At 35.7% G+C, this 25,775-nt stretch overlaps 1 protein-coding gene across 4 annotated transcripts in view; it reads right to left on the reverse strand.

The window, feature by feature from the left end:
• The window catches only part of PCMTD1 (protein-L-isoaspartate (D-aspartate) O-methyltransferase domain containing 1), a 40,674-nt gene that overhangs the window by 5,584 nt on the left and 9,315 nt on the right, over window positions 1–25,775 (reverse strand). The window contains exons 1-6 of one of the 4 annotated variants that reach the window (XM_035317654.1): window positions 25,050–25,069; window positions 21,240–21,347; window positions 16,482–16,907; window positions 12,611–12,713; window positions 1,159–1,330; window positions 598–618 (exon numbers count right to left, since the gene is read on the reverse strand). In XM_035317654.1, the coding sequence (XP_035173545.1) occupies window positions 598–618; window positions 1,159–1,330; window positions 12,611–12,713; window positions 16,482–16,788 (603 nt within the window). In that variant the 5' untranslated portion in view covers window positions 16,789–16,907; window positions 21,240–21,347; window positions 25,050–25,069. Of the gene's footprint in view, window positions 1–597; window positions 619–1,158; window positions 1,331–12,610; window positions 12,714–16,481; window positions 16,908–21,239; window positions 21,348–25,049; window positions 25,070–25,775 lie in introns of those variants that run through there. The other 3 variants (XM_035317655.1, XM_035317656.1, XM_035317657.1) reach the window with 3 other exon arrangements.

A 25,775-nucleotide genomic window follows, 5' to 3' on the forward strand; every position in this document is an offset into this window, starting at 1 on the left:
GCCTCTCCAGACAACCTGTTGTGGTATTCAACCACTCATTATGAAAAAAAAATTTCCCTCTATCAAAGCAGATTATTCCTTTGCTGCAGTTAGTAAAATTCTTCCTTCAGTCTGCTGTGCATCTGGGAAAACACTGTTTAATAATCAAATCCCACACCCTTTTGGGCAGCCAAATCAGGAGGTCAGATGTTCCCTAGCTGATTTTCTTCTTAAGGTCAGACAAAGCCAGCTCTTTGAGACTCATGTTTTACAGGTTCTAATATCCCAACTACTTGTAAGGCAGAACTACTCAGTTTTAATTTTACATCCAAATTTGGACTACTTTTGAATTGAATGCCATCAATTTCAACTGATGGTATCTTAGTCCAATAAATATTGGATAAAATATTTATGCAACTGAATGACACAGGCTACATTTCAACAACTTGGGTATTTTGAGAATGCAGGTATACATGCACTGTGACAATTATTTTTGGAAGGTAACTAGAAAACTTATCAATTTAAGTGTTTCAGTAATTATCTGTATTCATGAAAATATCAACTGAAGTCATAGTCTCTCAAATTCCCTATTAATAAAACATGGAGAACAATACTTACCTTTGTAAAGCCTTTTGAGATCTAAGGATGAAAAGTGATAGAAGTGCGAAGCATTATTAAAATAATACACCTGTCTGAAAATGAAAAACGTCTAAACTAACAAGAAAAAGCAACACTAAAAACTGCTGGAAATAAATCTTTTTTTTTGTCTCCCCTTACCATTTCCCATTAATTACAGATATTTCATCATATTTCTCTGAAATCAGTGTTCCTGTTTTAGAGGGTGGTTTTTGTTTTGAAGTATTGACTGAAAGCATACAGCAGGGAAGATTTCAAAGCAGTTCTGGGAATGATGTAATACACTTTCAACATTTACAAATGGAGTTCTAGCTTCATTGAAGACAAAACAGTTTTGTTACAGCCAAGAGGATTTCAGCGCTTTAAGGGGGGAGTTCAAGACTGCATTGCAAAAGACTGATATCTGCTTAATTGCAGCAAAACACTGAGTCAAGATGTCATCAGCTGAACATTAACTTAGTACAATATACATTTGAAAACATTTCTTAAAATTATGTATTTCTTATACTAAAAGATAGCAAGGGGAAATTGTCACCAAGTCACCTGATCTTCTATAGGCATTACTAAAATGCCTCCAACTTTCAACAAGATTTTCATGTAGTTTTCATGGTCTTTCTGGACTCCAGCTCCACAGTAAATCCGGTCATACTGATGACTGTCTGAAGCTATTTCCAAACAATTACCAACCACAAAAGCAGGTTCACAGAACTCAAATCTAGAGGGGAAGAAAAAAAAGAGGGGACATTTCAAAATTAAGATTTTTGAGAAAAGCCAGTCCAGATAATGACAGAAAAGGTTTTTTTCAGCTCTTCCCTTACATAACGGAAAAAAAGATAAGCATGCATACTTTAAGAAAATGTATTATATGGAAATGCTAGATAACAAGTCATTTATTGCTTCTGTCCCATCAAGGACCAAATAAAATTCCTATGTTATAGTCAGCGTATCACATAAAAAAAAAACAGCTTGGAAGAAACACCAGACTTTCTAACTATAAGCAAATAAATTGGTCTTAAGACAACTTACAAGCCATACAGGGAAGTCTCTCTAAAATAGAAGACTTGTCAACACTTATGCAAGACCCATCCTGTTGAATAAATGTGGAACCAGTCCAATTCCTAATACAATCTCCCATCCCATCTTTTAAAAGAGTATGCTCTTAAGAATCATTTTTCTCTACGTCCCCCAGATTTCCACCTTGAGCCCAATCTGCTTTTCTCCAAAACTTTTCAATGGAAAAGTTTCAACTGCACACAAAGAAAGGGAATAAAAGATTAGTTCTGAGAAGCACCTGTTCTAATTTTCATCAGCAAATGAAAGTTACATAACTGCTTTTAAGTGGACTTGAGCATATAAAAGATGTTGGCAAAACAGGTTGCAAGGACTAAGTTCTCTTGGATACTGCATAAAACAGCAAAGAAAAGACACATGGGATAGAACTTTATTTCCAAAGCCGTGTATGTTTTCTATTACAATGATATCTTCCTGACATTTTTCAGGTCTCTGCAACACCTTTCTGCTTACATCATTAATGCCATGATAATGTATTTTACATCTTTGTTTAAAGAAACACAACACCTCTCTACACACACACCAACATTCAGCCAATTACTTTGTGTCTCCTACTTCACCCCACACGCACACACACTTTAAAAAGAGAGGTTACAATTGCTCATAGAAAAGAATTATGGTTTTCTTTGAAAAACCACTGAGTGAAGTCTAACACTTCGTTGTGGCATGAAGTAGTTTTGATCTGACAGTATCAAAATTCAAGACCCCTCAAACTTCACCCAGAAGGAACAAACTTAAGAGTTCAAAATATTTCATTGAATGAATACAGCCATTTTACGAACTTTAGACCTGACATTCAAAAGGAAATTTTGATTTGGCTTCCAGTAGTAAATCCCAGTACAATTACTAACATTCAAATCAGTATTTCCTCAGTTACAGTGAAGCCTGGCAGTTGTTGCTGCTTAGGGATATGGCCTACAAGGTTTGGCTGACTATCGACAGCATTGCCATGCACAAATTAAAATTCTACTAAACCAAATTTTTTTGCCTGAGGTCTGTTTTGTTTCCAAGATGGGGTGGCTTGACCTTGAAAATAATTCGAGGCTTCCTTCTTTGACTAGTCATGGACAAACCCCAGAATCCTTTACCAACCAAGAAACTGCAACTCCCTTATGTGATGTAAGTGGCCAACAGTCCATGTTGTTTCCTCATCCAAGTCCAGTGGAAGAAATTAAAACTATGAACAACTTTCAAAACTTCTCTTCACAAAATGCTCCTCAAAAAGCTCACAGGATTACCTGGTACTTCTAAACTGCTTTTAAACTGGAAGCCACCACTCACACCCTCTGAAAACAAACACCAAATCCTCCAAGGAAGCAAAACCACAAGACAGAGACAAAAAGACAAAACGTTTCCCAGACACTAAATCTATTTACAAAGCATGGATGAAAAAAGGGTTTATAAATACAGTAAAAGCTGAAAATTTTTCATATAGCTTCACAGCTTGAAGCCAGAAGAACACTAAGTGCAAATGACACAGACATGGCTTCCTATTACACCTGTAAGAATCAGACAGGCTAAGCAGTGGAGACCAACTTGCCGTATAAAGGCATTAAATTGTGGCTTGGCCATTTTATTAGTACAAATTTGTGGAGACATAGCTTATTACCAAGACAGGTATCAGTTAGTTCATTTGCTTCAAAAATACCTTCACCCCAGTGGCTTCAGCTAGTTCCAACCCAGTTTGTCAAAAGCAGGAGCATCCTGAAAGACTTCCAACAGCACTATGATACAAGCAATTTGCAAAGTCACTTCTTTAGTCTATGTCAGATGAAAAACAAGGGGGTCTACTCAGCTCACTTGACAGTGCAATGATAACACCCACCTAGACTGCAGTGGTATGCTGGCTGCCCATTCAGATCATACGCAGTTCTAGAACTGTCACTCATCTTTTTGGGTAGCAAGAAGCTAACAGTTGGTAGAAGCGGGGCAAAAGAAACTAAGAGGTACCTCATCATGGCAACACCTCAGCTCAAAAGCCAAACCCATCCATTCATGCTGCCTGTAGAATTAACAGCTTTGCACGTTATGGTATAAGCAAGGACAAAACACCAAGAATAGAAAGGGATATATGGTTGATACTTGGAGAATTATGGACTTCTTAAACCTAGTTAAGTTGTACAACAGTGAACCTTATTCCTCCACAGCACAATACAAAATAAACCTAACTGAAGAAATGAGACTCCTTCTATACTCCATTAATCTTCAACTGATGCCATTATCACGAAAACATGCATGCACCTCAGAATCAGAAAGAACTGATAAATGCATATACTAATTTGTGGTATTCATATAATCTAGCACCTTTGTGAATACCTTCTAGTAGAGACTAAAAGGTCATTTAGAGAATTTGTTATTAACTTGCCCAAACTATTTGCAAAATGAGTGAGGTTAAGTTCAACCTCACTGAAGCCTCCCCATCATTTAGTAAGAGCATGATCTAAAACAAAGATCCTGCAAATACACAGGAGTAAGCAATTTTAAGACTACCTGCCCAACAGTAACACAAGCTTGTTAGTCTTACTGCATGAAAATACTATCAACCACACTGTTTTACAATGGAACTTATAATCAAACCCAAACTACTTTCAGTCCCATTTGACACTACATTCAACAAGCTAACATTCCCATTGACTTTGGGGTATCAAAACAGATCAGATATTCAATTTGTGTTACACTGAGCTATTTTTAGTAGATTATAAACTTGGCTGAAAAGGAATGGTTTATTGCTCTAACATGTAATAGTGACAGTCACATAAGCTACCTATTAAGATGAGGTAGTATTTCACTTAGTTACACGTTTGAAATGAATTACAAAAAAGAGTTAAGAAATGTCAAGTGCTATTTACCTTTTGTTGATCTCTATCAAATTGCCAGGGTGGCCTTAGAGACAACTACATAGGTAACATAAAAAAATTATTTCATGGACTAGATGCCAAAAAATGTACTGGAACAACCCAGAGAAGTTCGAATCACACAAGGTTCTTCAGTTCAATCCGGTATTTTGATTACAAGCAAGCAGCTAACCGAAGAGAAATTAAGAGTTCCCATTACTGATAGCATAGCAACCAAGTTTCTATGTCTGAATGAACACTTGCCACAAGGATAGATTTAATTTCACACAGATCTTATTTAGCAATGGCCCAAGATAGTCAAGTACTTTCAAGATTAAGTGTGTTGACCTGATCTCGTCCTTTCCTTTTTATTTCTGTATTCTGTCCCTTCGGGACAGGAATTCCAAATCCATCCTCCCTGTATTAAAGGTTTATAAATTCAACACAGCCACAGCACTTTTCTTCTAGGTAAGCATCAAAAGTTACCTGTAGAATTTAAAGACCATTTTTGTATTCACTATAGCAGCTTAAGAGAATAACTAAGGAGTAGATTGTCACTGCCTTTGTTCATGTGAAATTCTCCACACGTATCAACAGAAAAAGCACTATTATTGTGATAAAACAAACATCCGTTTAAAAACATTTCTAGTAAAGAACTTAGATTAAAATGTATTGCTTTTGTATCCATATCCACCAATCTAGTATTTGTGGGATAACAAAATATTAGTAAAATATTACAGTACAATAGTCTACCCTCTAACAGTTCCCCCCCCACACACACCCACATTCATTTACTGGTCCTAAGATAACACCTATCCACACAACCCACCATTTAAGTACTTCTAACTCTGAAGATGTATATCCTCATTTTTTGGGCTAAGCTCTTCTGCCTATTTCATTGCAGGACATTATTAATCCTCATGTCTCTTGAGGATCAAACCAGAGGCAAAAAAAACTATTTATTTTTTTAAGTAGGAGACATACTTGATTCCCTAGAAATGAGTAAGTTCAACGGAACTATGCATAAAATTATGTAATTTGAAGGAAAAACCACCTTTAACATTAATAGATTTGTGTTTGAAGGGTAAAATGTATCATAAGATGCTTTAAAAAACAGTACTGAGGAACTAAACTGCTGACACCTGTCTTTTGCTAACAGAAAGATCAGACAGTTCTTAAAATTACTATCACTCCAGTTACATTTTACACCTCTCCATAGCTATAATTCATTACCAGGATACCACCTGATAGTACACTTCTGCCTATTTTACTAACCTTGCTCACATCCCAGCTTGCTGCTCACAACCCTTAAAGGAAAAAACTTTTCAGTATGAATTTAGGATTTCTGGGTATTTGTTCACGCACTTTCTTTGGTCAGTCAACTCAAACCCCTCCCAAAGGGTCTGAAATTTCATAATCAAATGCTCCAAGTGATTTACCTCGTAGTCCAGACAACTATAGTTTCACAGAAAAAAAAAAAGAAAAACAGTAATGCCCAGCAGCTCCAAAAAGTCAAAAATTAAAACAAATTACTATCTTATTTTTTTGTAAAGGAAGAGCGATAAGTTAGGTACATTTAAGCTTATTGAAATTTGCAGCACAGAGCACTACTCTTCAACTTTGATGATATATAGAGAAGGCTGGCAAGTTAGTAACATTTGCCATTTCAACTGTGCTGATGCTACAATGGAGTAAGAAAAACTCTGGAGCATCCCAAGTTTTGGATACAGCCATTCCTGGGGGAAAAATATTTTTTTTAATACTTTTTAATATATATATGCAAACAGCAGTGAATCCGGCGTAAGAACTCACAGAATGAGATTTTGTGTTAAATTCCCTTAATACGTTAATAAACAGACATTAAAATGAATCTGCAAAGTGTGGAGATTCTGAAAACGTATGCTATAGACTACTTCTGCTACTGTGACAAGGAAGTAACACACTTTTGTCCTATACTATACCAAGTATACTGTTGACCATGTTTTCAGCAGAAGGATCCCTCAGAATGTGGGATGAGGATGACAAATTAGATTAAGATTAGTAAGCATCTTCTAAATGATCTTCACTAAAACGAGAACAGGACTATCTTTTTAAAACACAGCTACAAAAGCTGAAAAATAAGTATTTCCAGTGGTTATCTGGAAATACTTAAACTACAAATAATTTAATATACAAATTTCTAGCTCCTTCATCCATTTGTACTAAAAAGATAATGCTCAGAGCTGTTTCTATATAGAAGAATTTCATAAAACTGCTAAGTCTTACTCCTAAAACCTGAAGGAAACCTTCAAGAAGCCCTCAGATCATTTAATCAATTTCAGTTCTTAAACTGACATAAAACTTTCTTCTTTGAAAACCACAGGTGAAAGTCACTGGTCTCACGTGGGCTTTGTGTAATATAACACGCCATAGCAATGTGCAACTGAATAATGAAATTTTCCAATTTTCATGCCTTGTTAACATTTTTCAACTTATTATACTGCAAAACAAATATAGAAGTTTTAAAGGTGTTTATTTCTTTAGCCAGATTTAAAGGTGTTTCTTTTATACAGGAAGCAGTTTTCCCATTTCTCAACGAATATTTCCCATGTTCTATCCTGACAGTGATCTCAATTTAAGATTAATTGCTAATTAAGAAACTTAAAATTAAGAAACTTAAAAAAGGCAACAGGTAATATCAGAGAACAATTTTTGAAGAACGTTAGTTCTTTTCCTATTAACTGAAACAGAGGAGCAATACAGCAAGTTCTTTCCACCCTTTTTTGGCATTTTTCTCCATTGTTCATTCTGCCTTGTTTATGTACTTATTCAAGCTCTTTAAACAAGTCTTTGGTTCATGTATAAATGCATTTTCATGGTTTCCTAGCATTTCTACTGAAAAATTACATGCATTTTACTTAATATTACTATTGTGAGACCTTCTACATGTACACTATGAACATTAGAATAAACAGTAACAAAAATATTAAATCTTTGCGAAGAAAACCACAATCTACAATAGCAACTGAAATTCTCTACATCCAATTACAATAATGGTAATTAGCATTAGAAAAATAGCCAGAACTGATGCTGGCATAATTTCTATCCAGTAATCTTTTCCCTGAACATTTTTTCAGGTTCCAGGCATTGCTGTAGGACAGTAAGCAAGAAATATATTTCAGCTTCACTTCTCAGTTTTTCAACAAGATTGTCATGGTTCTTCTATCACATGACTTCAGCTACCTTGCTTATAATTTTTGATACTCAGTTTCATTTAAATGCCTCAAAACCCATTCATTTCTGAAGACAAAACTTAAGACTAACCTCACTCTCCCCTTCAACGCTAGCTTACAGAACTTAAACTTCACAACTACAAATCATGATGGTAAAAAGTGAAAGAAAGAGGGGAAGATATTACTTCAGCTTACTTTAATTCTGCGGTGAATTTTAAGAAAAATGGATTCCTAAGAAATACGGAAGTCAAGTAATTTTTCACTTAAGTTTGTCAAGGCCCTAATAAATACAAGGATAGATGTCTGAAGAACAGTGTTTCTGGAGACTACATTACTACATACTGCAGGCTTTTCTGAAGCCAGTGATTTGTTAACAATGCATTGAACACTTTCATCAGCTACTTTAGGTAACAAGTGTTATAAATATTATCAAAACTTGCAGTAACTAGAGACTTTCAAAGAACAATGTTGCCTGCCATGGGGCTTATTATTTCTAGAAGATATTTTATACGTGGTTTTGAGAAAGCAAGAATATGGCTTTCTCCAATCATCCAATACTTTAAAAATACACTTTTAGTTTCTTCCTAGATAGCACTATACCCAATTGCCATTTTGGAGCCTTTTGGCTTATGAGGTATAGGTGCATTGCTTCTTTTTAATGTCTCCAACTAAAAAAGGGACATTGCAAAGCCTATTTCCTTTTTTTGTTTGTTTGTTTAATATGACTTCTGGCCTCAAAGAATCCCACTAGATTTCTTACACTCCTATGTTCTTGTGGTTAGACTAAACCTCAAGAAGAATTTATTCACCACTCTAAAGACACGTTTACTGCTTGAAATTGAGTAAGTTACCAGTAAAATTTAATTTGAAAAAAGCCACAAGTGAGTTGGAGATGGGTTGCCTTTCCTGCTTAGATTTTTACTGCTGCCATTATCCAGCTGCACAGGAAGGAATGTGCTTTTTCTTTATGTGTATACGAGGAACTTTGTTTTAACTCTGCATTTATGAAAACAAGCTTTCAGCATCCTATCAGTAACTCTGAATTTCAAAGACAATAGATACTTGGTTGGAAGAATAAGCTATTTTCCCATGCCCAACACAATTTATTATAGACTTCAGAAAGAAGTTTCACCCGTAACAGTTATCCCAGAAGTAGTACTAGGGTTCTTGTCACTTACCATTGAAGTGTTTTCTTTTGATCCCGAGAAGGGTTCGTGATTTTCTTTCACAGCAGGTACTTCACCAGCTTACCCAGGTTTGGTTTTTGATAGGGTGCTAGAAGATGGGCAACCTAGCCTTGCCCTGTGGCTCTCTCTCCAAGCTGGATATTCTAGGTCTAGAAGTTGACTGGGAGCAGAAAAGACAACACATTCCCCTTCAATAAACAGGTGAAGCGGGGCCTGGTACTTGCACAAATGTGTTTTAGATAGAGCCTTCTTATGGAATGTTTTTTTTCCCTTAATTAGCATGCATTCCTTCAAGGTTTCATTTCTTCAAGGTTTTAAGCACGAAAGAGAGCCTTACAGGTATTTCAGACTCAGAATTTTTTTTACACCTAAAATCTTTCACACTTCAACCATGACAACACTTAAGATGCTGAAGACAGCACAACTCCTTTGCTTCTGCCGGCAAATATGTTATCAAATAAAACCAAGGCATTACTTTACCTCTCAGAAGGAACGAATCCACCTCCATTTAAACAGAAGATATTTTGATAGATTGGTAGGATATGGATACGGATACAAGTGATTATTGGAATTATCTGTCATTCTGAAACAGGCATCTGAAAAGCTTCCCCTGATGAAGGGTTCAAGAGAAAACCCATAGAAGTATAACCTGTCTTTTAAACAGAGAGTGTCTCAAGCCCTTTTTACATTTTTACTTTGCTATCAGTCTTCAGTCAAGCACCTGCCCAATCATAGAAAAACATTACATTTCAAGAGCATTTTTAGCAGTAATCGTTAAAAAAAACATTGTATTATACCACTCAACACTGGATTATACTCTCATAAAAAGTGGCATCACAGCAATATTCCCTTTTATCAGAGATGGGTGGAGTGCATCTAAATGATGCATCTCCGTGCCCAACATCAGATGCAAAATTAAAGGCATATTGCTTCAAGTGAAAGAAGAACACAAATAAAGTACTTATTTAGAATCCTAGTTGAAGCTTTTCAAGGATCTACATATAAGGTAAAACACCCGTTTTATTTCTGCTTAAGAAGGAGACTGCTTCAAAAATTCAGACCAGATTGAAGAATGTTATCCACTAAGAAAGAACACAGGGAAGGGACAACACAGTTTTATAGTATTCCCCATTGGCACAACTATGGTCAGGAAACCATAATGTGGTGGTCTGTGCTTTATCCCCTATATGCCTCTTTAAAGGCTGCTGACAAGTGTAATGTACTTCTCCCCAAACACGCACACATCCACCAAGACAACTAGCTTCATTCATACCAGTCTGCCAGATAAAGTCAATTTTCAAACAGGAAGGACACCTGCTAGGTGTTCACAGGACACCTGTGTTCAACAGTAGGCAGACACTGAACACCTTAGGAATCCTTTTTGTTGGGCAGTCTTTCATCTAAACCCTAAACTGACCAAAGCAGTAGTTCAGAAGTCAGTTAACAGAATTTTTTGGCATATCTTTCTTTAGCAAACCAAGATTCAAGAAAAAGTTACTGAAACAATCAAACCTAGATTTACTGACCTAGAGCACATTATTTTGATAGATAGATTAAAACTTTAGACACACTGCACAAAATTAAGTATTTTAATAATATATAGAAAGGACCCAGTCCATCACAGAAAAAACACTACCCAATCTTCATCAACTATATTAAAAGACACAGTTAACCAGGATCAGCTACACAGACACAAAGTTACAAAGCCTCCCACAAAAAATCTGAACAGATCACTATTATGTCAACTACAGTTCAGTTATTACTAAGTAGATTTATATCAAAAAGCACTTTCACAGGTATGTTTCAGTTGGTGAGGACGGTGCTTCTGCAGCCATTGCTGAGAATTTTTCTGTTGTGGAGAAGAGGTAGATTATCATGAAGTATATGCCAAGCGATGTGCATATAAATTAGTGAAAGTTTAGAGGATATTCACCAGCCTGGTTCCGTTCCTTTGCTGGACTAACACTGTATAACTGAAGACCAATATGGCTATCGTTGTAAGTAACACACAACATTCAGAACATTGTCCCCAGAGTCAATCCATCACTGAATTAGCCAAAAATACGTTTCTTCTACTTTGAGAATATTTACCTCTTTTTACTAAAAATGATCTTTATTCCTTCAAAAAAACACACATTATAATTGTTACTCCAAATGTAACAACTCTGGAATTTTCCCTATTTTTTTATAGGCTTCAAAGTATAAACCCCATTGTTGTGGTATTTATTCATATACACAACCTAATCACGTCCGTTTTGTTTAAAAAAATAATTACGTATTTCCTTGGTACCCCTCCACTCAACTTCTCATTTATGCACATAAAGGACAAATGCCTTTCCACATTGGAAAGGCATTTCAGTCAAAGCCATCTTTTTATTTTGTATGTCAGAGTACACATACAGGAATACAGGGATGCACAGGAATTCATTAGCTGGCAGTTGCATCTTACTTACAGAGCCATTAATGCAGTACTAGTAATGATCATGAGGAACCACGGTTCTCACTTGTGCGTATATTAACATCAACTAAGGTTAAAAGCCTGTATTAAAATCAGGACAGTGACGACGACACATTCTCATATTTCATGTTACATAATTTTAGTATTATATTCACCATGTTCTTCAGTAGAATAAAGTTCTCTAACAAATGTTAGAAGTACAGAATTAAATACAGGTAGCACTAAGACAACTCTTTAAACTCAACTTTGTACTCCACTTGGGAGAGTCTTCTCATGTGCAGGAGCAGGAGGAGGAAGGACTATGGTATGACCACAGCTCCAGAAGTTTGGTTTAAGGAAAAAAGTGGACTAAGCTCCAGATAAGCAAACCAAGAGCACAGCAGTTCTTGAAGCACGTTATGAAGGCGAGATGATAAAACTTCTCTCTGCTCCCCTCTGACCAAGAGAAGACAAGTAAGGACATGCAACTCTTCTGCTATATTGACAATTAAAAAAAAAAATCTGGATTTTCAGCAGCTACTTTAAAACTCCTGCTGGAAAATTTGCTGTCTCTAAGAAAGTCCTTACAGAGAATAAGAGGGCTAGAGGCCTGTTCTTCCTTTCACAGAGGCAAAGAGGCCCAAGATACAGATTCTTATGGACACGCTTAAAACTAGTAATAGTAAATTGTTGAGTAAGTGGAACCAGCATGTTTCAAAACCCTGTAACCCTGAGATATAACAGTAAGAATGAGTTGTACATGAGCACAGATGAAGACTCTAAAGTCCATCTCTTAAAGTAATAAAGATGAATACAATCACATAAATTCACTTGTCTTTCATATCTAGATCAACAGTAGTAGATTAGAAAAAAGTAAATTCCGTACAGAAAGATGTCCAGTCATATAATAAAAACTTAGATATTAATTGTCCTATACATGCAAAGACACCTACACACCAGCACACATCATGCTTTATGTATACATACATGTACCTGCATGTACATATGTGCCAAAAAATGCAGTGAGATCAATTCTGTGAAGTATTACACAGCAGAAATACTCCCACACTTTAAGCCTTAACTTACCTCATGAATTAGAGTGACAAATTGGAAGTTTTATTTGCAGCAACAAATACCATTTACCATGTGTGATGCCATTCTCCTCCTCCCCTTACTAAACTCATTTTAAACTGACTGCATCATTACAAAACAAGAAGTCTGCTGCAAAGTGAACTAGACAAATGAAATACTTACTTATCAAAGCTATCACTGTATTTTATGAAGCTCTCCAATTTTTCCTTGGCATATTCTACGACATCTGAATGAAGCTCTATTCCATGATTTATCCCAAAAGGTCCTGTAAATAGAAACAGCAGTTTTGTTGTTTTTCTTTAAACCACAGCACAAACACATGGAACAATATTGCACCTTTTGTCTATGAAGGTAATAACATCACAAAAAACAATGAAGTCATCCAACACTACACAAAGATAACAATCCATACTGCAGATAGAATGATAAGAAGAAACATAAAAAGGTAAAAGGCCCAAAGATCAAAAAACAAGGACAGAACCGTGGCAAAACAATTTTGTACAACCAACTTTTATCATAAGGATGCAGAAAATCTTGACTACATGTAGGACAGTCTGAGCAACTTCCTTTTCAATATATAGCTGGAAGACAACAAATTCAAATTATAATTTAGTCTGTATTTTGTTATTCAAATTTTGAAAGGTTTTCTTATAGTACACTTCTCAGTTCCCAAGAATTTAGAGATTTTGTATTATGTTCATCTACATTGGTTCTTCTATTTATCAAGTTCTGAAATCAGAAGCTTTCTCCTGATTTATTCACAGTAATTATCTTCGACTTAGAATACTGCAATTGACTTACGTTATGTTCATTCCTCACAACACCATTACAGTTGCAATACTGCTTTTCTGCAATCAAATCCAAGTACATTTCCAAGTTAATTTGTGGGCCAGCTTTTTTTTTTTTTTTTTTTTTTAGAAACAAGAAGAAATCATGAGACATTTTTATGACTATTATCTACAACAGGAAAGAATCTGAATCAAATAGTCATGTTTGCTGTGGGGATTCTATATTTAGCATGTATTCGATAGCCCAGAGACTTCAGTCTGGAAACACAGAATTGGAAAACGAAGAGAGAAGAGGAAGAAAAGAAAGAAAGCATCAAGAGCATTAGACAAAACTTACATTTAAATCCTCTACTGCATTCTAAATCTCACCTAAATATTTGACTATTTATTTCCAATAAAATAGAGTAAAATGTCTTTTCTTGGACACCAATGAAAAACAGACCTGTTTACTGAGAAAAAATTTTCTGCAATAAAAAAAAGCCTCATATATGCTACTAAGCTGATTAATAATCACAATTTTTAATGCGGTTTAGAATATTTTCTATTAGGTAAACTACCAAACAATAGATTACTATACAAGTTGCTCATAAGACCTCTCCCAACATCAGCCAAGAGGTAGGCACATAATCCAAGGGAGGTACTTTGAACTTGTGGAAACACGTACCTCCTGTTGACATTCGCACCGATTTTAAGTTTAGTTTATTATCTACCATACTGAGAAGCATTAGCATAGGACATCTTTCAAGGTGCTTATTTAAGGTTCCCTTGCACAGTAATAGGCTATGATATTCCTAACCAGCAGTTACACTTCCATGAGACACTGCAGCACCTAATGCAAGTTTTCTTTTTATTAAAATTGTCATTCCTTTTGGCCTCTTAACTACAAATTGTCACTTGTCTCAAAACTCACACGTGTTCCTTTTAAAGCTCAGTTTTAACAAACCAAAGAACTAAAAAAAAACATACCTGCTGGTTATTCCAAGTTTTAAATCTGTGAATGTAATATACTGCCGCATCAGGATAAACCACAATAAAACTAATCTAAACAGAAATAAAAGATATAGATTCTATTCTTTAATCAGTAAAGTCAAAAGCCAGTCAGCTAATCTAAAAAAGTGGAACCAACTCCTGTTACTCCAAAACCAGCTGGTTTCTTCCAAGGTAATTGGAAACAATGTTATCACTTAGTTTGAACTACATTTATATTTTAAGGTGGCAACAGTTAATCTCTATGGAGTACCTTTTTTTAAAAAATAAAAAATATGTCACTCTATTTGCAAATGTTCACCAGTTTCAACTCACTGATTTCATCTATTTAATTTTGACGCTGTCAGCATGGCAAAAATACACTCACTATATTGTCAAACTGAAAGATGTCCAACTACTGTCAAAGAACACATGGCTCCCTGTTACTAATTACGCTACACACTGAAATTGGTTTAAAAACGTGGGCTTTTAAAAATATCTATGCTTTATATTTATCAGAAGCATACACCTTTACTTCTATATCATTTCTACTCCTTTATAAAAGCTATTCCTTTGCCTAAAAAAAGGCAAAATAATTATTATAACTAGTGATTTTTATCAAAAGCAGCAGAAAATAAGACAATGAACTAGACAGCTATGGAAATCCTGCTTTTGTCACTGTAGCAGTCACTGCTACAGGCCTTCTTGGCACTGCTAGAGAAATATCAGCACCTGAGCTGGCAATGTGGAAACATCTGTAGTGTAACTATTTTCCTCAGGGCTGTCAGGCAATCTCACCCTCTGCAGAAGACAAGTCTTTTTCTTTTTTATTTTTTCAACTCCACATATAATATTCTGAAGGACAAGTATTCTGCTTGATAATATCAAACCCAGTAGCATTCAACAGACAGCCAAGAGCCATTCATAATAGGTTAAGTACATAGATACAGGTGCAATATATATGATCCAATATCATAGTTTTAAACAAAATCCAGAAAGAACACTGCAAAAGAAAAGCTTAACACTACACAGAGAAATGGATGAGTACTATTGGCACACTACTCTTAGCACAGATTTTAGAAAAAAAGAACTGAACTTAAAATATTCCTAATTAAAATACATTTTTGCATAAATAGAAACACTTTCAAAAGTGACAAAGCCACTCTATTAGAGTAGGTATCTTTGGTTTTAACTTTTTTTTTTTTAACCTGTCAATGAACATAATTTTTTCACACAATAGAACATAAGTTTGCCAATGAACTGAACTATAACGAAAGACCATCAGAGATGCCAACAAATGAAGTTTGTTATATATGTGTAAGTGGTAAGTTCTACTTTTTCATCGCTGAGAATGAATGAAAAGGACTGAAGATAAATAAACCAACCCTTCACACTTCAGCTTTGTGCATATACCAGCATACCCCAAAACTTTACCACCTGTTACCAAGTTTTCTGCAACCAAAGAAATACAAAAAACTCCATTTAATACAGTCATTAAAATTACACCTGTGAAAGATATTATAAAGTAGTTATCTTATACAACAAAATAATTTGGAAAAAATAACTGATTTGCTAGCACACAATCTATATTCTAGTGATCATAGAGGGGTTGGGAATTAAAGCACTTTTCTCTAAGATAGGTTGGTTCAATTTAAAATTTTACAGTAATTTCTCATTTTATCTGTTCTCCATATAGGAAGTTTATTTGAGGACAGAATAAAGAACACAGTGCTAAATAAAATAGCTTTTAAAACCTAAAGACTGTATAATCTGTGCAGATCTGAAGTCTACATCCCAGAACTGATTAAATACAACAAAATGATTCAAACGTATCTTGAGAAAGCTATCTGCATGCTCATGAAGACTTGTTTTTCAATTAAGTTTCTCCAAGAGATATAAGACTTCACAATTTTTTTTTGCTTATCAAAAAAAGTATCAAAACAACCTAAAGTAAGGGCATAAATACAGTAAAAATGCAAATTAAAATTTTAGCACGCAAATTGTTCTTCTATGCTTTTCCATTTTATGCGAAAAAATACTGTTTCCTTTCTCTCAAATTAAAATTTTAGGCTATAGAAAAAGACAAACATGAATAACTACACCTTCCAAGACTTTACATGAAATGTCAGTGAACAGCTTGTAGATAACCTTATCATATTGTAGAAGCACAAACACCCAGTTTTAAGTATAGGACTATATTTTGAAGATCAAGATTATACAGGCCCTGTAAAATGTACAGAAAATATACAGAAACAATGTATTAAAAAATTCAAAGTTACCTAATATTAATCCCACCATTGTACTCAAATATCCGGTTCCACTACCCAGATTTAGAAAAGACAATCCAGGTTGAAGCTTCAGAGCTTCCATGACTTCAGAATAAATGCAAGGAGCTGACAAGTGTATATTTCCATGCTTCCAGGCCAAGTCTTTGTAAGCGTTGTCCCTGTATCCTTCCAGATAATAATCACCACGATCAATTGCTCTGAAGGCTTGCTCCACACTCTCAGTGCGAATATACTGAGCTTCTTTCAAGTTATCAATTAAGTCGTCATTGTCTTCTCCAGCACTCACAGCTCCTCCCATGCTGAATTTCTATGGTGATTCAATTAGTTTGCAAAATACATCAGGAGGAGTTTTCCAAAAAGCATTAAGTACGTAATGGATTCTTGGTTCTTCTTTCAAAAGCACATCACAAATGAATCCTGGAAAAAAAAAAAAAAAAAAAGATATTTACATTACCTGAGTTTCCAAGATAAACAAATCAACAATGATTAAACAGTGATAAAACATCATTAGTACTGGACCACTTCACCAAACAGAACCATTGTAGACTGGACAGTTTATTTCATTTAAAAAAATATGTCCTTCAGATTCATATCACCTGAATCCACTGCTCTTCAGCTTAGCTTTGGTATGACAACACATTCTGTCTACATTAGCAAGCAACATGAGTTTATACAGACAACAAAAACACTACGAGCCTGTCACCCATTCGTACATAGGTTTGTGGGGACAACAGGTGTCTTTGGACTAGTTCTAGACCCATTCAGATGACTAGATGTCCAACAGCAGTTGGAGCATACATCAACTTCGTTATGATTAAAGGAGCTGAGTTTACATGCTCTGAAATAACCCTGCAGTGGGAGACAAAGTCAGGTGATTTGTGATGACCATTAGATGCATTTCAGATACTCATTTTGGAGTTGAATTGAACCAGAATACTTGTGTTGACAACCACATATTGTTCTGGTCTGGATCCAGCACCAAGAACGGTTCTGAGAATCTCCTTATGCCTCCCATATGTACTAAAGGAGTACCATTTCCTTAAGTACCTAAAACCTCTCATCTTCCTAGCTTTTAAGTAACTAGAAAGTTTTGTGAATTCCACACCACATATTCTCTTCACAATAATTCCTTCATTTTATCTGCATTAGTACATAATTAACCACTAAATTAAAGCCAGATGTTAATGTTTTGAATTTTACATGAATTATCAGCAAAATATTAAGAGTACTGTAAAGATTTTAATCCATCAGTACTAGACTAATAGAGTAACCACAGTGAGCTAGTTGTTAACATGAATTATAAAGTCACCTTAGCCAAAAGAACAAAGCCCTAAGAATCTTGGTCCATATGCTGCTATGTTATCTTACTTCCCTCCTTTCTTTCCCCCAGCTTTGTGTTTTGTTTGAACCATACATCTAACAATACACAATTTGAGTATGAACACAGGTTGCTTTTCCCAACACTTGGTAGCCTTTTCTCAAAAAAAAAAAAAAAAAAAAAAGGATTAAAAAAAAAAACAATGCAGACTAGTTCGTTTCCAAAAGTATCATTCCAACTGTACAGTGATGAGTAGTATGTTAAACAAAATGTAACAAATACAAGCAACTGCCACCTTCGGTGCTTTATTTCTACATGCCACAAATAAAGCCAATATCCTGTTAGTTTCTACAAAATAGTGGCATTCTACCACCAGCGTGAATGACTTCAAGTACATGATACTGCTGCTCAAAGATACTCACCCTCTTTAATTGCATTAAGTACCACCATTGTAATACAAACCCACCTGCTTCTTCAAATATGTATATTTCACTGAGCATTCTTTTTTAAAACATGAATCTTATATTTTGTCTGAGATTACTCCAACACAATTCAGCAAATTCCTGTTTTGTACAGATTAGACAGTAAGTAATTCACAGGCACTATCAAGATACCAAAGATACCAGTCACCAGAACGAAGCAGGTTCATAAACCTAGATTGTGGGGATCATTGCCACCTAATCTATGGTTCAATACTTTAAATGAAAAGCCTTCTTACACTAATGAATCGTCTTCCATATAACAGGTCTGTATCAAAACTGTAATCATAAGCCTTTCCACTAATGGTAGTCTCCACAAATTTGACCAACTTCTAATTTGGTGTGTTCCCCAGCCACCAGCGTGCAAGATCTGTGCTTCCTAGAGCACTAAGAGTATCAGAGTGGTGAAGAGGATCACAAGTGGAACTGTTTCAGCTGAAAGACTACATATTCAGGATACAAACATCCATTTGTCGGATACACAAATCTGCTGCCAGCCTGCTCGCTGGCCAGGCAGTGAAAGAAGCAGGGAAGACCTTGATCTTATGTAAAGAACTCAACATAAGGCAAAACATCAGTTTTATCGACACTGTTCTCATCACACCCCCCACAAAGCAGCATCAAATGAGCTACTGCCATGAAGAAAATGAACTGTGTCCCAGCCAAAACCAGCATAGCAAGTGAAAGTCTAGTAAGAAAAACATGCGTTTTTGTCTTCCCTTTACCCTGAGGGCATTGTTATTGTCTTGATAGATATGTTTAGAAATAATTTTAACTAAAAAGTAAATGTAAGAATCAAGTTTTTGAAGATTAATGCAGCTGCTACGTTTGAGAAATACCACTCCCAGCCCTACCTGCAGAATGCATTCACTACCTCAAGCCAGCAGGTGGAGAACTTCACTAACTATTTATACTCCAAGGGTGAGCAGGCAGTATGAAACTTCTCAGAAGGAAAAAAGCCTGTTATTTCAGCTTAAAGCTTTGTAGAGTTTCTATCAGTGTCTTCAGTTTCACATAATATTGTTTCCCGGTAAATAATATTTTACAATTCCAAAGTCAAACTAAAACGAAATTTGTTTAGGTATTCTCTGATTTTATGTTCTTGGGATTGATACCTAAAGTTAGTTAATGCAGTATCACCAGAATTTCTCATGATACTCATGAACAAACACCTTAAGTTAAAGAAAATGAAGTAGATCTTTTCATGAAAAATGACTTCCTGTGCTGTGGAGAAATATTCCGTCAAGGCATACATACTTCCTTCCAATGCTGTTACGTAATCTTTTAACTTGTGAAGGTAAAGTTAATTGCTTCTAACAGATGCAAAAGATGTGCAAAGTCAGATAAACTTTCTATAATTTTAAATATACAGAAGAAGCCACAAGCTATTTTAGTAGAGGCTTGAGGAAAAAGGCAAGTCAGTCCAAGCTTCCTTGTGACTGCTGACCCAGGACCAAAATAAGCACAGCAGAACATATGATAAAAACAATGTACTAGCTGCACTCCCCAAAGCTTACAAAAAGCATCCTGTGAAACTCACTGATCTGAAATTTTAACACCTGCAGAGACAAAGCATAAGTATCATTGTAATGCTTGCTTTACAAAGAGTTACAAAAGTTATAGAAGAAAGGTGCATAAAATTAACAAAATGCAGTCATTGTCTAAGCCCCTGGAATACAGTAAACAACAGAAATTGTAATTTAGGAATTAGAATTACAACGAAGTCTTAATTTAGGAATTAGAATTACAACGAAGTCTTAATAAAAAGTTCATGCAGTGATTAAAACCAATGAAAATGTTTCTCATTCTACACTATTTATGAATGTATTTTTACAAAGTGGAACAATTTTGAATTTTCTTCTCATTTCCACAAATATCAGTTTTCCATTTCTATAGGACTTCACACAATTGTATCATACCACCTCTGACCTGTATCTGACCTAACTTATAACCAATTTTTACTGTAATTCCTCATCATAAAGAGCTTGGGATGAGGCTTTTTTTTTAATATTGTCACATTAAACATACTTTTTTTTAATTCATAAACTTCTTATAATCCACAAACTTGTATCTGAGAAGTTAGTAACTTAATGCAAGCTTTATCAAGATCAGTTTGCCAGCTCTCAAACAGACACAAATTTTGCACATTTCAGAAGCTTTCTAAATTTATTTATTTATTTAGCTTTTTAAGTTCATTCCTCACATCAGTAAGGACTACATGCTTTACTTAAAACAGACTGGATACCACACTAGTAAGGTATCCAGTTAATTCAGTAGACAAATTCTTGCCTTTAAGTCCATACAACATCAAATGTTACATATTAGTACCTTGTAATATTGACATATCCTGACCCCACATAGGTGGCTTCCTTAAAATATAAGTCATTTTAGCCTACTGACTCGTCTTGTTTCAAGAGATGAAAAACAGTATGAACAGCATAACAGATGTGATCACCCATATTTTCAAGTCTGCTCCTCAGAAGCAACGCATTCTGAGACAGTCCTATTTTCATTAGCATATCACCCCTGACAATACCACACCGTATCGAATTCAGACTGTGGTGCATTCTTTGCAAGTCACAGCGGGCATGCAAAGTTGCTTGGTGAACCTTCCCCCTTCTTGGGAAGAGCAGTATGCAGAGAAAAGAAAAGATGACAGTAAACCACAGAAGTATTCATAAAAGTAGACAAAGAAGACAGCTGTTGAGTTTACCTAATGAGGAATGTTCTATGACTGTCCATAGGAAGGAATTAACCATACATGACATAAGAGCCTGAAAAAAAAGTCTGTTTTACAGTTTCAGTTCACTCAGTTTCAGTTGTTAGACCTACTTCCAAGTTTCTGCCACTCCTACAGCTGTGATGAACTTGAGATTTTGCCTGTTCTTGTCCTGCCCAGTGACTCCTAAAACCAAAGGACCTCATTCTTTTGTTCAGCTTTCCCTTTCTAACGAAGTATTGTAATAGTGCTACAGTAGGAGGAAATTCAACTCCCAACTGCAGAGCTAAATCTAAGATTTCAGCAGAACCTCACAAATACACAGAATGGTTGATTACTATCTGAAAGGGAAAGAGAAACTGTAACATGATTTTGCCATGTAAAGACTGAAGAAAGCCAAAATATGAACTGTGAGCTGGAGATGACTGTAATAGGTGACTTCAAGGACAAGAACAAACTGTGGGACACTGGTATTTCAGACTAAATTCCTCACACACATTTTTGAAACTTTTATACATTCGCCTTGTTGCTAAACTACAATAACATGAAAAAAATCTAGATGTTCTAGGAAGAGTAACTGCTACTTGAACTGCCTTTTCTTCCACAGCTATTTGTTTTCTCATTCCAAATAATTTAGAAAGGAAGGAAACAGTTGTTTTCAGGGTATGCTAACATACTTCCTAGTGAATTAAGGGAAATTCTATTGGAAATACCATCATTTATTTTAAGCCTATTAAATTTGTCTCACTCAAAAAACATTCGCTCCTAACCTACTGTTTAGTCGATCATTTCAACAAGCTTTTCAAGCTAAACAGAAACAAGTACAGTCAGTCCTCCAATTTAATACACTCCACACAAAGCACACTTCAAGGTTCTTTGCAGTACAGCAATGGAACAAGGAACAGACCACAGGATTAAAGTTAAGCCAAATGAATGTAAACAGATACAACTACTGACTTAACCTGAATTGCATTGACCTACTTGGGCAGAAAATGTTTGTCAAGTCTGCTGTAAGCTTAAACCCTGATCCTCCTGCTCAGGCCTTCAACAGATGTTTACACAAGGCTCCAGGTGTGCCCTTGCTCTCATTGTCTTCCTCCATCCCCAGTCACCTAGGCACACCACATGCCACAGACAGTACCACACTTCTCTCGTAAGATACACTGAGGCTTAAATTTATGAGCAGTGACAACCATCAGTGCAGATCTCATTATAAAGTTACCTTCATAATTACACAAGGTTGTATAGTTTTCAGATCAAACCTGCTGAATGTCTAGTGGTCCTCTTGGCTTTTCTGCTTTTTGTTTTATTTCCAGTTCCTGTAAACTTCTCAAAATAACAAGTGTGGATTTCTTGGTTGTCCATGTAGAATTTTTTTCTTCCCCTTCTTAACACTGGGATACATTTCTTTTTCAATGTTTTCTTCTATACTGGATTATTTTTTTTCCATCTGAAATTGTATCTACCCTCTTCACACAATGACAAAGCCTGAATACCAAAATAAGCATTTTCTATATACCAGTTCTGTATCTTGAAACCAGGCCTGTTTTCAAGTATGCTGATAAAGAATTTAAAATTAATTACTTCACATAAATAAATAATAAAAAAACTTTATTTCCTGAATAGGGCTTTTAACATGCAGTTTACTACCACATCCTGAGTCAATTCTTACTGCTACTAAAAATCTGCAAAAAGTACTGTTTGCAAAGCTGAACCATTGTAGGATTCAGAAGTTTCTTCTTCAAACACTGTTCCCCACCTGTGGCACCACACAGGAGATCAGTGTTTCCAGCAGTCAGCCAACAGTGCAGGTTGTAGTACTGGGCTGAAAGAGTGCAAGTCAGTTTCTGAAATATGAAGTTGTAGATCTGTAACAAAGAGTACTAAAGTAGCTCTATGCCTTCAGATAGGAAGCCCTCACCAATGCTGTCTTATCTGAGGCTATGCTTATGATCCTCCAGTAATTGTCACTATGGTCACCACAGTCCCAGCTTCAGTGTTCACATCCTAGAATATCCCCTGGGCCACCAACTGACCTTTCTTAATTATCTCCTACAGAAACACCCTGCTGAGAGACAGGAAAGCTGTCCCACTACCCTGTTGTAGTGAGTGATTAATTGCTAGGAAAAACTATCCATCATCTGCACAAAACTGTTTTTCCTCTCCACCCCTCACCTCAGATGAGATCTTCAGGATATACCTAACTGCATTTTGAATCCAGTCATTCATGTTACATAAAGTTTTAAACTGGAAGTAAGCACAGGAACACATTTTCTCAACAGGATTTTGTAGTATCCAATTTCAGTGAAAGTTTTAGTTTAGCCAGTATTTGCTTTAAAATTTCAATTAGTTGTTGCTTCTGCTCCTAGGTCTTCCTCATATGGTAAAGCATAAGATGAATAAGAAAATACTCTAAGTGCTCTGAAAAATTGTTTTTCAAAGCAGCAAGATGCTGTAAGCTAGTGCTATAGTTACAGAAAAACAAAAGAACTAAGATGCTGTATGCCAGTCCTGTAAGTCTATAAAACTAGAAAGTTATTCAAAATTGTTTTCCCAACTTCAGAGAGCTCTTGTCTGCTAAGAAGAGATGTCTGAATAACAGGTGAAAATTACAAGGACTGATGCCTATGGCAGCATGTATGTTGTAACTGGAATAATAGTACCATACAGCTGCTGGCAACATTACTTCAGTACCAGTGATGGGACCAGAGCAGCATGATGTGCTTTTTTCACAACCTGTGATGGTAAGGAGTATGTCAGTAAGACATAGTTGTCAGTCTGTTGCTTATCATCAGCAGTCAGACATATGGAAATCGGTGATTACACTTCAAGAGGTTGTATGTTTACGTCTATGAGTGAATGCTAACTCTGGCCTAGTCCTGTGTTCTCTATAGTATCCTACCAACTGTAGAAATCAAAGCAATTAATATCACTTCTCTTCCCCACCAGACCAGGAAGTTCACTGGTGGTCTTTTGCAAGACACTGCATAAATTGGCCTCATCTCCAAGAAGCCTAAGATGCTGCAGTGACCTGTCAAATTTCCACAAGAGCATATCATAAGCAAAAGGGTATCAGCTTAACCCACCATCCCAACAAAATACAGAAAATCCCCCCTTCCTTTGACAGCTGAGTCCATGAAACAACGTAGGAACAGTCCCCCTTATAGTACACTCCTTTTTGAAGGACTCAGTATTCTGACAGCTCTGCGTATTCCCAGGTTACAACGATTTTAAGTCTGTCAAGCATAAACTGGAAGAGTACTGCTTTGTCATACACTGCCTGGGAGAAAGGGGGGGGGGGAAGGAGAGGCTACTCTGAAGGACCTAACAGACCCACAGCAACAGCAGATACCAGATAATAACAGCTTGTTCAACAGCAAGACTAAACTATCAGGACTTCATAAGACAGATATAAATCAATGATGATCAATATATACAGATGTCTGTTAGTCTCTGAGTTTGTACCACGCACCTGTTTTTTCAGAAGAGAAATTGCTGTCTGTGCACATATTTCAAAGGAATTAACGAGTTACAGAATGGCCCGGCAACAAAACTCATCGCCACAATAAATAGCTTTGTACAACAGTATTTATGAGAGAATACTACTTGCGAACAGTTTTATACAAGGTGTAACAGTCAAACATTAAGAATGAGGACCTGTATGGATGTTGGGGGAAAAAAAAAAATGGAAGATCTAGTCCCATTTAATCAGTATGAAAAGAAGTATGATATCAAAGTCATACAAACATTTCTGCAAAATGTAATGTTATTCTGACCATACCACAACTAAGCAAACACCTTGATGTAAAGGACAAACCAGATCTTCAACATCTATTTCTCTCCATGAAAGAAAATGCTTAATAATTTAGTATGTAGTAGCCAGAAGATAACAAATCACACAGTAAAATATGGTACTCCTTTACCTTCAGTGTCTCCTTCATAAAACAGTCACTTATAGAATAAAACACAAAATAAAGTCACTTTCAGAATAAAATGCAAAGCAGGTTTAGCACACAAATTAAAACATTCTCCTAAACTCTTACCATAAATGCAGTTTCTGCAGCTAGTCTTAATCAGATCAAGTCACAGTCTATATAATTTTCAGTAGGATAAATGTGGCTCATGACAAAATATTCACTAGTTCAGCTACTGCTAAAGTTCAAAAGCTTATTGCACATAAACATTTCCAGTTATTTAAATAAACTCGCTTTCAGCAGCAACAGAACAACATAGGCCTGTTGCCTTTAGCAAAAGAAAATAGAAATGAGGTCAAGTGTAAAAATAGAAAATGGTTACATTCCTGACACTTGAAACCTCATCTCAGAGCTATGTATTTACAGCAGTCTCATAAAAAAACCCACAGCTGATCAACTATCAGAGTGTACTAAAACATTTGGATTTTCTGTTCTTTAGATATAATTATAAAAGCATCACAATTGCATGCAATACCAATGCTATGAACAACTCATTACTATACTATCAAAATGTTTACTTTCACATCCTGAGTGTCAACTTTTATTATGCATTCCCTTCTTACAAAACACTATATAAAGAGCTTCATCCTGATCTTGTTTACTCAATTCTTAAAATGGTCTAGTGCAATACAACACACATACAGTATGCATACAACATGCCCATTGCATACAACAGTATGTTTTAAGAAGTTATTACTTAGGCCTGTAATCTTCAAGAGAGGCAGGTGGATGAGCAAGGCCTGCCTACTCGCTTCCTGTCTTTCTCAGAACCCCAATACAAGTTTTCACTGACAC

The sequence above is a fragment of the Oxyura jamaicensis genome, chromosome 2 (genome assembly GCF_011077185.1).
Source record: "Oxyura jamaicensis isolate SHBP4307 breed ruddy duck chromosome 2, BPBGC_Ojam_1.0, whole genome shotgun sequence".
Taxonomy (NCBI): Eukaryota; Metazoa; Chordata; class Aves; order Anseriformes; family Anatidae; genus Oxyura; species Oxyura jamaicensis.